At 36.6% G+C, this 15,575-nt stretch overlaps 2 protein-coding genes across 2 annotated transcripts in view; one reads left to right on the top strand and one right to left on the bottom strand.

Annotated features, from left to right (window-relative positions):
* Positions 1-4,327, top strand: part of GNAZ (G protein subunit alpha z) — a 71,934-nt gene extending 67,607 nt beyond the window's left edge. The window contains exon 4 of the mRNA XM_005445253.4: positions 2,226-4,327. Coding sequence (XP_005445310.1) covers positions 2,226-2,570 — 345 coding nt within the window. The 3' untranslated portion in view covers positions 2,571-4,327. The remainder of the gene's footprint in view (positions 1-2,225) is intronic.
* The window catches only part of RSPH14 (radial spoke head 14 homolog), a 94,411-nt gene extending 79,799 nt beyond the window's left edge, over positions 1-14,612 (bottom strand). The window contains exons 1-3 of the mRNA XM_005445254.2: positions 14,414-14,612; positions 12,624-12,726; positions 12,309-12,427 (exon numbers count right to left, since the gene is read on the bottom strand). Of these exons, the coding sequence (XP_005445311.1) occupies positions 12,309-12,427; positions 12,624-12,726; positions 14,414-14,612 (421 nt within the window). The remainder of the gene's footprint in view (positions 1-12,308; positions 12,428-12,623; positions 12,727-14,413) is intronic.
* Positions 14,613-15,575: the final 963 nt, after the last annotated feature.

The following is a 15,575-nucleotide window of genomic DNA, read 5'->3' as shown; positions in this document are numbered from 1 at the left end:
ATATATTTTATCCATTGTTTATCAGCAAGCAGACTTTACAGAGCTGACTGTACAAGGATTCTTTGCATCTTGTGACCAGAGTACAATAAATGTTGGTGTTATCTCAAAACGGAGGGAAGGACTGTTGAAGATAAACCAGGAATAAACCATGATTCCTCACAACAGTGTTTTCAGCAGTATAAAGCCTAAATAAAGCAAAAGAAAAAAGCGAGAAGGAACAATATCTAGTATTTTAGCTGTAGGCAAAATATTAACTGTAGGCTTGTCATTTGGGTTAAGAGCTAAAAGCTTTACAGAAATCTTTCCCATACAAAATCAATTCATCTGGACGTGTGAGTAGGAATACTGAATTTCATGCTGTGATTAACATCACATTGGTTTACCTATTTGAATTTATTTTGAGAGCTATGCATTGGATCACGTCTACATGAAGGAGATATGCCTTACAGCATTCTGAGATTTTAAAGGTGCTCAAAAATTGCAAAAATTATTTCAGGGTGTCTGAACAGGATTAGAGGAAAATGATGAAAAAGCCTAACTCATGCTTTGGGATCTGATATTAAACTGGCCCATGGAGGTCAAAATAGCAAACAGCATTATCGCCAAGTTGAAAAATTAGTTGATCTTAATTTTCAAGAAAAGAATAACTAGCACCCAGCTAAAAGACTCTTTTAGCTAAAAAAATATTCAAGAAATTAAACAGACATCACTGCAAGAATTCCAATTTTCAGCCTACATTACCTTTGTCTCAGAGTCTATGAAATCTTCAGAATTTCCCGTTTTTCAAAAATGTACCTTGTTTTGTGAATATTTGTTTCTACACTTTTTTCCTAATACATTTGCTGTACAGAAAAAACTGATTCCAAATTTTCCATCTTATAAGCTTTTTCCACTTTCAGTAGTACATGAATACAGCTGAAAAAGGACAGAATAAAAGTCTGTTTCTTCAAGAATTATCATTTTATTAATAAAAATTACTGCTGGATATTGGAAAAGACTGGAATGAAACCTTGATGCTGAATTTAAAATGCTATGCTTTTCAACATTCTTTAAATATGAATAGGACAACTTAGTTAAAAGAGGTGTTTTCCTTTCAATAGAAAATACGAGTGCATACATTAAAAAATTTTCATGACATACAAATATCTGACTAAATTTAGATAATGGCAATCTGATGTGCCAATGAAACCTAACAGAAATAAAGATCTAAGTAGTAACATGCTGGGAAACACTGACATTAGCAAAAATGCCTGATTAAGGTATTTGCTGTATCATCTTTTGACAATACTTGAGTGATATTTATTTTAATAATCTAGAATATTTTCTATTCAAGACATTGCATCTCTTTACACCTATGATAGGTGTAAACCCAGCAATAAATTCAGCCTTCCAAGAGCACTTGGTACCATGGACAGCTCCAGCTGCACCATAAGTGTGTGTGTTGCAGCAGCAACACATAAGGAAAATTCAGGACAGCCACTGATTTCTACTTTCAGTCTATAGTAGCACTGGATTTTTATTTTCAAATATTTAATTGTGGCGGTCATCCTAAATTGTTCATAATTTATTCATACTCAGGCCAGCAGACAGAAAGATTTTAAACATGACTGGCTAAACTCAGCTTTCACTATATATATATATATATCTTTCACCTATAAATATGCAAGTTGTGCCATCATAGTAGCATGTGGGTCTTGTGTATCCAAGCTTGCCATTATACAATGGGGAGAAGTGAGGAAAGGAAAAAATTCTGAGCATGTGTGGTGTGCTAAAGTACACATCTGATGATGCAATGTTACAATTGTGCTGCAGCAGTTCCATCTTTTTAAAAAATCCTTTAAGAGTAGAATGTTTCTGTAGTGTGAAATCCTTAGAAATTACACATCTCTTTTATTTAAAGAATTTGTTTATAGTGCTAATGTAAGTTTGATTTCCCAAGTTACACCTACTCTTTCTAAATCTTCAGTTTTAGACTTCCCTCCATAGTTGTAAAATATTTAAAAAAATAAAGAAAGAGGTAGTCTATGGTGAAATGTATCAAAATAAGTGAATTAAGCCCTCTGAAATTTCATGGTCAGGTAAGATGGACAGTCACTGAATAGAAGTTTTTTCTCTAAAAGCAGATTTTACTCATTGATAGATGTAATAATATGTTTTGTGTGCTTTTCACGCAAAAAAATAGTGCTGAAACACTGTTGTTGACACTGTTGTTTCCTCTCCTACAGAGTCGAATGGCAGAAAGTTTGCGTCTCTTTGATTCCATCTGCAACAACAATTGGTTTATCAACACTTCCCTCATCCTTTTTTTGAATAAGAAAGATCTGCTGGCAGAAAAAATCCGACGCATCCCCTTAACAGTCTGCTTTCCTGAATACAAAGGCCAAAACACTTATGAGGAAGCAGCAGTCTACATCCAACGTCAGTTTGAGGACTTGAATCGCAACAAGGAGACCAAGGAGATCTACTCACACTTCACCTGCGCCACTGATACCAGTAACATACAGTTTGTCTTTGATGCAGTGACAGATGTCATCATTCAGAACAATCTCAAATACATTGGTCTCTGCTAAGAATCCTTGGGCTTAATCTGTTTTCCTTAAGTGATAAACAAGGGGCTAACCACTTCCACTTCTAGTGGAAAAAAATGGGGCAATGTGTAGTAGCCCAAGGAGAGAAAAGGGGAAATCTGATGTATGTACACAGTTCCTCTTATGCCCCCTTAACCTGCTACATCATTTTTCACAAATATATGTTCTGGAGAGTGAAAGCCTACCCTCCAAAAAAACCCACACAACCCCACCTCCCCCCACCCCAGTGGAAAAAAACAACCTTACAACTCAAAACTCCCAAACAAAAACAAAAAAGGAAATTGAGGCCTAACTCTGTGGAGATGTTTTCGCCACAGTCACTGCACTTTTATTCCATTTGTTTCATTCCATTTCCTACAGTGGGAGTGTTACCATGTTCTATGTAAGAAATAATTCTTCATCCAGTTGTCCTAAAATTTTACTGACGTGACGATATAAAGCTGGTGAGTGACAGATGAACTTGTTTGCAGGGTGTGGAGCAGAATGGTTGTGTTGGGGAGAAGAGCTAGTTCAAACTAGAAGCTACAGAACAGGAGAATTCAAAGCAAACTACTAATTAAATCTGTAGAGAATGGGCATGCACCCACAATATTGATACACAGAGCCAAACAGTATATACACATACATCACGTATGCACATGCACATGACTCACAGCGTATACTATGTACACACTTCTGCTTTACTTTACTGTTTATCATGTTTAACTGTTTAACATCTTGCCTGTTAAAGGAATTATTGGTGCGCAACTGTTCTGTGATATCCAAACTGACTAGCAGCTCTTTCTGCTCTTTAAGGCTTCAAATATGCAGCAAAACTACATGAAATCTATGAATAGGCCAAATTAAGGTCAGTGTTTCTTCTACTGGTAAGGAGTTTTATACATCAAAACAGTCTTCTTTTACATCTTTTTTTGCCAAATCTTGTGGTGTTTCACAAAAAACAAACTATATTTAAGAAGTAGGTTAGTGTTCCTTTTTTAACACAGAAAAAAAAATCACAAGGCAATTTTTTAAATTATTGTTGTAGTGTCTGGATTGCTGAATGTGAAAGTTGCCAACGGACAGTTCTGTTCCACTGCTCCAATTACATTCTGGGAATTGTAATATTGTAACAGATTTCCCAAGAAGCAGGAGCCATGGAGATTGTGTAGTATATAGCCTCCAAAGTCTTTTTTTTGTTGGTTTTTAAATTATTTTAAAAATGTGATGTATTATTAGAAGGTTACAGATGAGCGATATGAACAATAACTACATGTCTTGATATTTCAATTTAATAATTTAAATTATTTAAAGTTTAGTGAAGTTAAGGAAACTGAAGAGATGCATTCCTCAGCTCCAGGTTTCATCTCATAAAGAAACACTACTGGATGGAGTAACATTCCGGCAAAAGTTTGAAAGCATAAGAAGCTCTGTGGGACTATACTGGAAAATCTCAAATGGATCATATAGACCTAAGTCTTTGGTCAGTTGATTCTTTCCCCTGCCATAGAAAAGACTTCTTAAAGACTTCAGTGTAAAGTTGGTGTGTAAATATATGTTTGATAATTGTAAAGCACATACGTACACAGACACACAGACACACATGCACACTGGAAAAGAACATTCTACTTTTGTTCCCCCTATGTACTATGATTAGTGCAAGAGATCTCAGCCAAGGGCTCTAAGAAATTTAAAACAAAATGGTTAATAACATCAACATTTAAATTGTCCACTTAAAAAAATAAATAATTCAAATGATACTGGATGTGCCTATAGTGTGTTCATTAATTAGTGTTATGACAGTTACTTAATTGGATATTTGTGAAGCTCTCTTTCCTTTATGACAGACTGCTGAGTTTTGTTTATTTGCTCCAGATCTTCTTCCTCAGTTTATTCACCAACATTCAGCAATTTCAGCAATTACATTTGAGCGACTTGGTAAGATTTAAGGGATGTGTTCCCATTTAATGTCCCTACAAATTCTGAATGCATGTTATTGATACTGTTTTGGGGGAGATGGTTAGTAACATTTTTAGGAAAGAAGCTATAGATCAAGGTCTATAGGAAATATCAGGAAAGAAACTCCCACGGTATCGGCAAGATATATAAGAAGCCCACCTACATATTATCTTACACAAGCAGGTACTTCACACAGATGTCTATGCTTAGAAATACATATCTAGGTATAAGCACATATATAATTTTTTTAATAGTGCCTGAAGCTGGTCTCCTAACCTGTTTAAAGTTTGAAAAAAACTTGAAAAATATCTTCACATTTTTGTACTACTGAGCTCTCGGCAAGTCTCCAAAATTAATACAGAATTCTGTCTGGCTCATGCTTGTGAAAAATTAGGCTTTAAGAAAAATCTATTTTTTTTTTAAGTCACCATATAAGGTAATCTGTCAGCATAAGTCTTGTTGATGGTCCTTCATTGAAGTTTTCTTGAAAATTCCCTCCATTCAGACTATAACAAGGTTCTTCCAGAACATTCTCTAACTGTAATCTTTCTAAGTCTGGATGTATGTTAAGAAAGTGTGTAACTCTTGTACAGACAGCATAAACTCAGAAAAATCACTTGTTAGGGGATGCTAGATAAATAATATCCCTGGACTTTAAACAGAATTGGACTTAGAACCCATCACTCCATTAATAATTATTGAGACCAGCTGAAAATATTTGGTAGTGCTTAGAAAGTTTCATTCCTTTGTTTGCTTCTCAGCCTTTCTACAAAATGCATCAAAAAGTCCTCACCTTTCTTACCTTATGTTTAAGAATTATTCTTCTGACCTGTTTGAGGATATCTAAATTCAGGCTAAGGTTTTTCTAGGTGGCTTGGAGACTTAAGCTAATGATGAGCTGGGACTGCCAAGAGAACTACAATACTTGAGGGCCGTGGTTCAAGCAATAATAGTTGTCAGCCTTGCCAGAGAATGCACCCATAACCAAAAATATTCTCTGAGGCTCAAGTCATGGATTAAGCCTTTGAAAACTCTTCAGTCCAAACATAATTGATACTGGGGAAAATTCTTTCTCATTTTGAATGAGGTATTTTATCCCTGTACTAAAGACACAGGGCCCCTTTAAACATTCCCTGTCAACTGTTACACCGGAAGAATAGAGGCAAAAGAGCCAATGAGGCTGTCCCTTGAAGGTACAAAAGGTTTGTCATGGCAGAGTATTTAGGTCTTACTTGTAGTGAGAAGATGATACTGCCTGCTTCTGATATTTGCAGTCAGTCTGCTTGATGTGGTGAGTTTACTAAAAGCTTTATGTGATAATTGTTAATACAGGATTCTCTATGCTTTGCTTACCATTAGAAGTGCTATCATTCACTTCAGAAATTGCACAGTATTTCTAGTCTAAATTGCTTTCTATAGTGTAATATCCTGTAATTAGGTAGTGAAACTGTGAAAAAGGTACAAAATGAGTCAGGGCTTTGTTTTCCTATTAATAGCCTATTGGATGTTATGCCTCCTTCACCTCTAGCTTTCATGGTACTGTGGCCATTTCAGACTGGTGAAAGTAGTGACAAGAAAAACTGGCATTCATTACAGCATAGCTTCAAGGTAAGAAAGCTGAATAGGAAAAATAAACCCAAAAGTGTAGTCAGTTATGAGGAGGGTAAGAGACGTTTTATATTAAAAAATAAAACTTGATTCAATTAAGAAGGTCCTTCCAACATAAGTATTACAGGCAACCCACAACACAAGTGGAGAACCTAGGATATTTTAACAAAGGCCTAAAGGTATTTCTAAAGAAAAGGAGTCGGTTAATTTTCTCATTGAATGAAAGCTGTCTTGGGAAGGAGAAAGGACACTGAAGCACCGTTGTATGTTCCTACTTGACTTAAGGAAAGCATAGGCATGGGGAGGAATGCAGCAGTAAATAATTAAGTTTAAATAATCAATTCACATAATCATGTTCTCTGAATAGCAATTCCTTGCTACCAACTGTCTAATAATTCCTATGATGTTTTTGATCTTAGTATTCTGAGTTACTCATGGGTGCTCTGTTTTCTCTCTGAAGAATTCAAGATGTTAAATTCTGGTTTACACGGAAGTAATTTTTTTTTGATTGTATAAGAACTGAGGCACTGGAAAGTTAAAACTAAAAATTCTAAGCCAAAGACAGGTGCTGAAATGAAATCTCTTGACTCTTAATTGTCCACCTGAATAAATCATGCAATTAAATTTGCATCTATTTTCTCAGTTTTATTGGTGATGCAATGTACTGCCACCTGAAAGAATTGCATTAATACAGCTGGGATTTCACTTCACCTGGGCAACAATGACATTCACAGAAGAGATATTCCATCTGCTGCAATAAGAATGCCATCTGTCCTTTTACCATTTGCACTCCATACAGCAAAACAAGTTTCAAAGGGAAAAAGGTATCCTTAAAGAGTCCTTAGACGCCGATCTGATTGGTTATGATTTCCCAAGGGTGGAATAGTGGAGGCACAGAGGGTCAGTAAAGTAGCAGAAGAAACATTATCTCTTGGAATCTTCCCAAATAGAGGTTCTGGCATGCTTAAAAATCCATTGCCCTATCCAATCCACCTCAGTCTTTGTCTAAAAGGATTAAGTACCCATAAAAGCCAGGACAGATAATGGGTAAGCATTATTAAACTTCTCCAGTATTAGCCATATCCTAGTGAAAGATTTTCTTCCTAGAACTATTTTTGCAGTTGTTATTGCCCAGGTCATTTATCATTGCTTATCATCCTTCCACTAACATTGTTAAGTATTGTGTCAACTAACTGTTTTCACAAAGAGTGAAAGTTTTGCTATTAATTTTTCCAATGTTCTTAATTTTCTTCTGCTGCTGGTTCTTCTCCCTCTTCTATCCTCTATTGAATACATAGATATATCTTATTTTTGTCTTTCTTCTACCCATTAATTCTTGCCACTGAAGTTGTTGTTTCTTCTGGAAATTATATTTGTCAGTGTTCTCCCAGTCTTTGTGGATTTTCCCCTCTTTTGGTTTTTAATGGTCCCACTGTTCCTGGAGGATACTGATATACATCCTTAAGTTTAGGAATCAAAAATACTCTGCAAGTGGATTTGCTTAAAATAACCACATTTTCCTAAATTACTCCTGTTTGGAGAAAGACCAGGTGGCCTGGCATAGAACTAACGCGAATCACTGACCACTTCCCAGTTAACAAAAACAACCATGCTTCATGTCAAATGCATGGTTCCTTTCTGTGTAGTGTGGAACATTTGCTTTATTGGCCCTCGGCTAAATTACCTCAGCTCCAGAACACATTAGAAATCTAGCTGTGGAATGGTATATTAGTTGCTGACTTCCTCCAGCTGTACATACCATCTCATTATCTGAATGGGAGGCGTAGAAGTAAATGCAGAGAGGAAGACAGACAGTTTCTTGGTTAGCTGAAGAAGGCTTAATTACCAGGCAGAGACTATTTCTGTATCTGTAATATGTCAGATTAATTATGTCAGGCCTTGTGACTCTTAGTACCTATTAGAAAATATTTGCTGTTCTCCCTAAATTCTCCGAATTCTCATAGCAATGAAAACAGTTTTAGCACCTTCCTGTTTTTCTTCGAAGTAGTTATCTGTATGTGAGTCCATTCTACAGTAACACAATTCTTTTCATGGAGATACCTTCCAGCCCTTAAACAGACATGTATAATTTTATATATATATGTTATATTTTAATTTAAATGAAAAGGATATATGGCTCAGAAAAACACCTTTTTCCAAGCGTAATTACTCAGAGATGCTTTCACACACAATATGCTAGCTCAGCTTCTACACCACTGATCTTATAGACTGTACATAGCTGACAGGCTGAGGATTGAAGGTTTTTTCTATCGTTTCCTCCTCCCAGCCCCCCAAACCTGTCAAAGGGCACTGTATGAAAATCTGGTCTGTATAAAGCTATGCAAGACTAGTCTACTCGAGGACTTCTATCCTGAGCAAGTCTTGGAGGCTTTTAATAGCACAAACATTGACAAAGGAAATGGTCAAACTTTGGCATCATTACTTAGCTGAAGAAACTAAGCTTTGGAAGAGAATTTCACCTAGAGAGGTATGACTCAAGCAAGCTATAAAGAGACTGCTAGACACATCATGCTCTCTGAGAGATTTGAATACAGGATCAGAAGATAAAGATTAAATTCTGCTTGCTTCACAGATGTAAACAGTTCTACATTCATTTTTAATTCCTTATAAATAGAAGAGAGGGTGGTGGGGGGGGGGGGAAACAGTGAAAAAGTTGGCCTACATGCATACAGAGCATGATCACTGCAAATGTATTAGGATTACACTAAATGTTAAGAATAAATGAATGGAAAAAAATTATTCAAAACAGACAAATACCAGGTTTCTAATAAAGTAACTCCTTATTTACATTAAAAGGAATTTGCAGTGGAGACACTGATGCACAGAATTTACCAAGTAACTAATTCTATAGTTATTTAAATATTGTTTTCATACCATTAATTACCCTTTTCTGCTTTTCTTGGAGACTAAACTCCAGAACCATTCCCCAAAACAAGTCTTGATAATAATTCGATTTGGAAAACCTGATTCTGATCTGCCACCAGTATCTGAAGTGGAAGAGGTAAAATGAAGATACTGGTATCAGTCTTAGTTAAAGAGAAGCCTCACTGAAAAGCAACTACCACTCAGAGAATTGTAGCCTTTCTTGCAAATATAGGCAACTTTCACTAAGTTGGGATTGTAACATGATTTGGAAGGTGGTGTCTGTCTGGCAGAGGCTCCTGCTTACTTCAGAGCTGCCGTGAATCCTTTGCCTTCAATCAAAGGCAAGGTTTTGAGGAGAGACACTGCTGCAGCTGGCTTTCAGCTTTTGCTGAGTTTCTAGCTTAGCAGGGGTTGGATAATCCTTCCACTCCAGGAGGCAACTTGATTTCTCTTTGTATAGTATCATCTCACATTTCCTGATTATCACCAAATTGGTTTTACAGTTGTGATAGTTCCCATCAGTAGCTCCTGACCTAAGATGATCTATTCGGATGCCTGCAGTGACAAGGATGGAACAATGGGAGCAGACCAGAGCAGCGATATGGTGTACTATTACACACCCTCTGGTTTGGGCAACGTATTTTGATTTATGTGGAATTCTTAATAAGCAGTATTTTATGTTTTGGCACCACCAAGAGCTAGCATTGCTTACTGCCACAGTAAGTCCCTAAATAGAACTGACTGTTCTAGTAAAACACTTTGTATGTAACCCTTGGTTTTAGTCCCTGCTTGTTAGAAAGTGTCTAACTGCAAACTCTGGGGTTAAAAAAAAAAAAAAAGCTCTCGCTTCCTCTCAGGGCCATATGGGTAGGGGGTTTTTTTTAATTGTTTTTTCCCACCTAGAACTTTTATTCATCCTCCAGTGAATGTTTTCTGCTTATGTAGATAAACTTCCAACCTACTCTGAGGTTTGGGAGATAAAACCTAAAAGCAGGCAGGTGTATAGTTTACATCCGTAAGTCACACATTCATATCTAAAAGGGTACGTACAACAGCCACCAAACCCTGAGGCAACTTCCCTGTTTAAATTGAAACCTTTCCAGTCAACTTAAGTTGTGCATCATGTACATACCTGGAAACTCAATCAGCAAAAGGAGACAAATGTTAAGTTCATGCATTAGCCTGCCAGAGATCTAGCCACATCTGAAGGTTACAGCTAATAATAAAGTTCAGTACAGCAGGGGCTGAACAGCAAGGCTTATTACTGAATTATGCCATTCCAAAAGGGGCTAAGAAGGTGACCTTAGCCAGTATGGATGAGTGGTTAATGACCAATAGTAATTTGCAAAAATTTGGCAACATTTATTTACTTCTGTTAAGTTTCCGTTCCTTCTCCCATAAGCTTCTGTTATGATCCACGTATTCACAGGATGGTATCTGTCTATACTGGTAAGAGACAGAATTGTTTACAGGCAGTCAAACAGGTCAAAATTTACTTAAGCCAAGTCCCTGTCTCATCTGATTTGAAAATCTGTAAAATAGCTAGTGAAATTAAATTTTCTGATTTTCTATAGTGATGGTCCTAAAGTTGTTAAGCCCACCATATTAATATCTCTCATATGGATTCAGTTATTCAGGACTTAAAAAATAGTTGCATGCATTTAAAAATACTTCTTTATGTTTTTTAGAATTCGTGTATACTAACTCAGCAAGACTTTAAGCACTCATTTAATTTTTTTAAGCACCAGTAATGTAACAGAATTCCTCAGACAAGGCACTTTGCCATGAATTTAAATACTATGGCTTTTTAATTGATCATTTTTATCTACTGAAATTTTAATTTTAAAATTAAAATTTTCATCAACTGGAAATGTTTAAGACTAATGTTCAGCTTGGAAAACTATTGAAATTATAACCATAGAGTCTAGAAATAAAAGTAACAAATCAATATAAATTCCTTCCATGTATAAAAGATTTAGACCACTATAAATATATGTAATATAAAGAAAGCACATAAAAGGTACAATGACCTATTCTTCTGGCAAGTCAAAGACAAATTCTCAGCTTGGATTCCTCTGTTTAGGCTGAAGCATTTAAAAGCTAGACGCGTGACTGATGTAATCAACTCAGCTTCTGCTTATCCTACTGGAGATAAATCACCATCACTAGAGCAGAATGCATCTCAGCCTAAACGATGCATATATCCGACTTTTTGCCACTTTAGATACTGATTTCTCTCCTGATATACTGGGAGGGTAGGACTATTAGCTCAATTTGACATCAGAAGTTAGGTGTAATTTATTACATTTTTACCTTCATATCTTACCAAGTCCATTTAACAATATTACCTAAGGGCAAACAATATTTGAATAAAATATGAGAAAAAGCAAACTTCTTCATTGTTCCTTGCACCACCCCCATGCTGGCTGGTTGTTTTGTTTTAAATTCTCTCCCTCCTGAAAGCAATGTCAAAGTGTACATTTAAGAAACTGAACCTATGAGCATAAGGTCAAAGATACATTAATACATAATCTGTGCATAGTCCACAGCTCAATGGATGGTGACCTTACTTACTCATTTACCTCCTCCTACCCCAGTGCTTGCAAGGAGCAAGGAAGGCATAAAAAAATTTTTGCAAAATTTGTACCTCCTAATGCCAGAAGAACTTTCTACAAATCCTGTGTACTGTACAGTTAGTGGACCATGATGAACAGCTGATCATCATTTTGACAAAAGAAAAGGACAAAGTGAATTTTTGATGCAAGATTCTAAAATACAAATTCAAGTGTGCAGTCCACACAACCTGTATCTTAAGCAGGTAGCCTTTACTTGTATAAGACCTAAGAAAATTACAGATCTAGCAGGATCAGTTACCCCAGTACACAGACAGGACTATTCACAGATGTATTATGTTAACATAGGGCATTTCACTTGTTAACTATGTAAAGCATGTTCTATATTTTGGCTAAGTATTCTCACTATTATTATACAATTTGCAAATTTTTGGAAGTGCAGAAACAGCTCTAGAAAACACAGTTGTCTCCACCAACAAAAAAGATGACGGTCATACATTTTAAATTGTTCAGATAGAATCCAAAGAATAAATTTTCATAGAAACACTAACTAAAGAAAATTAAGATGAGCAAAAATAGAAAAGATAATGGTTTTAGATATGATTTTCAAGGACAATGGAGTAAAATAAATTTGGAAGACATTACATGTGGAATCAGATAAAGTCACCTACCTGCTTTGCCTATTTGAATACTTAACTACTGAAAAAATCCCTACCTTCAGGCAATTTTGCCATAATTTCAAAAATCTGGTGAATGTTCTTCCGACAGATATCTACTGGATCATCCAAGAGGTCAGTGATGGCAGAAATCACTCCATTTTGTATCAGCCCTTGCCTAAAAACAACATTGGAGGTCAGATTTAACTAAGCATAATAAAATATACATTATTTGTGAGATGCTTAATCTTAACTAAATAGTCTCATTTACATTGCACCTGTCTTGCCAAGACTTAGAAATTATGTTCTTGTTTCTCACTGAAACATCTTTTTCGCTTCCCATACCATTCAGTAAACTCTGGAATTATACCTACCTGCCAACATTATGCATAGCCATGATATAGAGGATTTGTGTTGTTTTTTGTCGGACAGTGCTGTCATGATGTAACAACAAAGTCTTCAGGTTATCCAAGAATCCTATGAGACACAACAGTTCATTTTAACATTTCATACCTTCAGCATATATAGCAACACTCTTATCTCACAATTTGAAGTGCAAATAATCAGATTTTTTATCTTGTACTGATTGTCCTATTGTCATATCTCAAGTAGAGAAGAAACTTTGAAGTTTCAAAGCCTACTGCCAAAAATGCCATGCTACAAACAAGCTGCTGCCTTGTATCAAGTTAAATCCTAATCTTGCAAATATTTATGAAGTGTTGTAACTCTAGAAGTAACTTAAGTCAGTAGAGCTATTGATGTTTTTAGAAAAGCGTGTTTTTGCAGGATTGACATATACAATTTTAAAGAATTTCTTTAGGTGTAGCATGGGCTATGTAAAAACATGCAGCGTTGCTTTTCACATGTAGAAATAAATTTGGTAAACCATTCATGATTATGTGTATACACATATATCACTGACGAAAAAAACCCAACAACCCCAAACAACCAACCATATTGCATTGCTTCAGCAGTTACTGTTAATCAAACAATAACTTCATAAATTTTGAACATGATTATTGGTATCTTTATGAGGAAAAAAACATGAAGGAAGAAAATGGAGAAGAAAGCAGTGGCAAACCAGAGGACTTCACTGTGACATAATGAGCTATGTAGATACACAACAGACTGCTAAAAATTGCAAAGGTAAGCTTGTGTGGGTTTTTTTCCAAAATCCAAATGTAGGACTCTTCCCAAATGCTGGGATAAAAGCTTTTGAAAATAGTGGTGGCCAGACATAATCCTGATGAGTATGATAAATTTGGTTATATTGTCTTGTATCTTAAATCCTTATGAAGTTCCAGGGGTTTTATAGACTCATTCTACAATCACTAAGACACTTCTGAGGAGTTCTGCATAAAAAGCTCTGGTTTTGTGTCTCCAGTAAAGTGGATGTGCCATGCTATTCACTGCTGAAGGAATGAATGGCAAAAGATGAGCTCACAGATTTTTGCAAATGAACTTGTAAGCCCTATTTAAATATTGTTTTATTAATTATCACTTAAAAAGTTGATCAGTTTTCTTCCTGTTATTATGGGATCTGAGATATGAGTATGTTGAGCACATCAAGCATGAAAAATACAGGAAGTTACTATCCTGTCATACCTGGTAGAAAATGCCTAACAAAGAAAAATATCAAGGGGGGCCTTTGCCATTTTTTCCTGCTTTAGGATAACTAAAAGCTTTTTCTTTTCTCCTTTCTAAATAAAATGTATTTAGTAGTTTTATGATATTAGAAATTCATAAATTCACTGCTTTTTTTTTTCCTGAAAGTTCATGGATAACAGGATTAGAAAAGATTCCAAGCAAATTAAATTTAACTGAGTAGCAAGGGGGTGGAGGTGGTTTTTCTAACTTTTTTAAAATTTGCCTAAGTTAGGATTAGCTAAAATTCAGAATAAAATAAGTAAGATTCTACACTGCTTTTGTATTTACATGTTGATAAAGCTTATAGTGAGCCATTGATAAATCTTAAAGTAAGGATACTCTTAAAATAACTGTCATGTATATGGCATCATATTCTTTACCTTTTTAAGGTAAAATAAGTAGAGATTAAAATAGAAAAAAATTCATGGCCATATTGTGTCATCAAAGATATTGCAAGGAAAAAAAGTAGCAGAGAAATATTTCTACGCACACACACTGTGTCAAAACTTAGGCTTACCTACTTCTATCACCTGGTAGACATTTTCTGGGTCATGGACCAGATCACAGAGCGTCATCAGTGCCTGCTGCTGAGTTAGCAGCTCAGGAGAACATAACTCTTCATTCAGCTTGGGAAGGGCCCTCCTTCCAAAAGCAAGAGGAGCTTTTGTGGGATCTATATCGGGGGGGAAGTTGCCTGAGATACGAGCATGTGCCATCCCAAATTTTCCTGGGAAGGATTTCCCCTCTCCCTAAAAATATTCCAAAATGTCTGCACCTGGTGATTGGACAGACAATGTACCAAAAAGGGAACTACTGACTTTAAACAGTCTTCCGTGTCCCAGAAGTGCTATTTTAGCACACAATCATTGTTGGGAAGCTATGAAAGCACAGACTGGAATGGTTTATGGTCATCAAGAATAACATCTGTTCTTCTGCTGAGTTGTCTTATCTGGTTTAATCCTGTACTGAATGCTGTAAAAGAGAGAGGGGGTGGGGGTATTATTGCAAGGTGAGGGAGGGAATGTTTTTCAAAGGGTTAAAGCAAAGTTGTCCCAAACCAGAGAATGGCCTCAAAATAGTATTCAAGCAAAAGCAAACAAACAAAAGAAAGCCATTCTTCAAAAACGCATTCTTTTAAAAGGGGTCTAGTTTAAACCCTCCCTCAGAATTCCTTAAAGTTTGAGAGTCTGTGGTGGCTGACCTCCTCCTTCCCTCTGTAAGGAAACCGGCTCAGCTGACATAGTATACAACTTCCAATATTGAAAACTGCGCAACATCAAAAAATCCCACCCAAAACAGCTGCAAAGTTTCAACAGCTGCCCTTCTTTCTTCACAACAAAAGAAACAGACTAAATAACCAAAGGCGCCCGGTCCCACCAACATGTCGCCGCCTCAGCCCGGCCGCGGCTCCCGCTCCTCAGCCCCTGTCAGCTGCGGCGCCGCCTTTCGCGCCCGCGTGCTCTCGTTGCCACAGCAACCGACTCTCTGCGTATGCCCCGATCCGTGAATAACAACTACGCAGCCAAGCGCAGAGCCCGGCCTTCCGTCAGCAGCGTAAATGCCGCGTTTGACGGTGGCTGCTGCCACAGAGCAACGTCAATGGCGTAGTTGGTGAATTAGCCGCCGGGGCCGCTAGTGGCGCGCTGAGGCGGGCGCGCAGAGGGCGGGAAGAGTGTGAG

Source organism: Falco cherrug, chromosome 1 (assembly GCF_023634085.1).
Source record: "Falco cherrug isolate bFalChe1 chromosome 1, bFalChe1.pri, whole genome shotgun sequence".
In the NCBI taxonomy this organism is placed as follows: domain Eukaryota; kingdom Metazoa; phylum Chordata; class Aves; order Falconiformes; family Falconidae; genus Falco; species Falco cherrug.
Note: the sequence above shows the minus strand (reverse complement) of the source record. Positions and strands in the feature narration are given on the sequence as shown.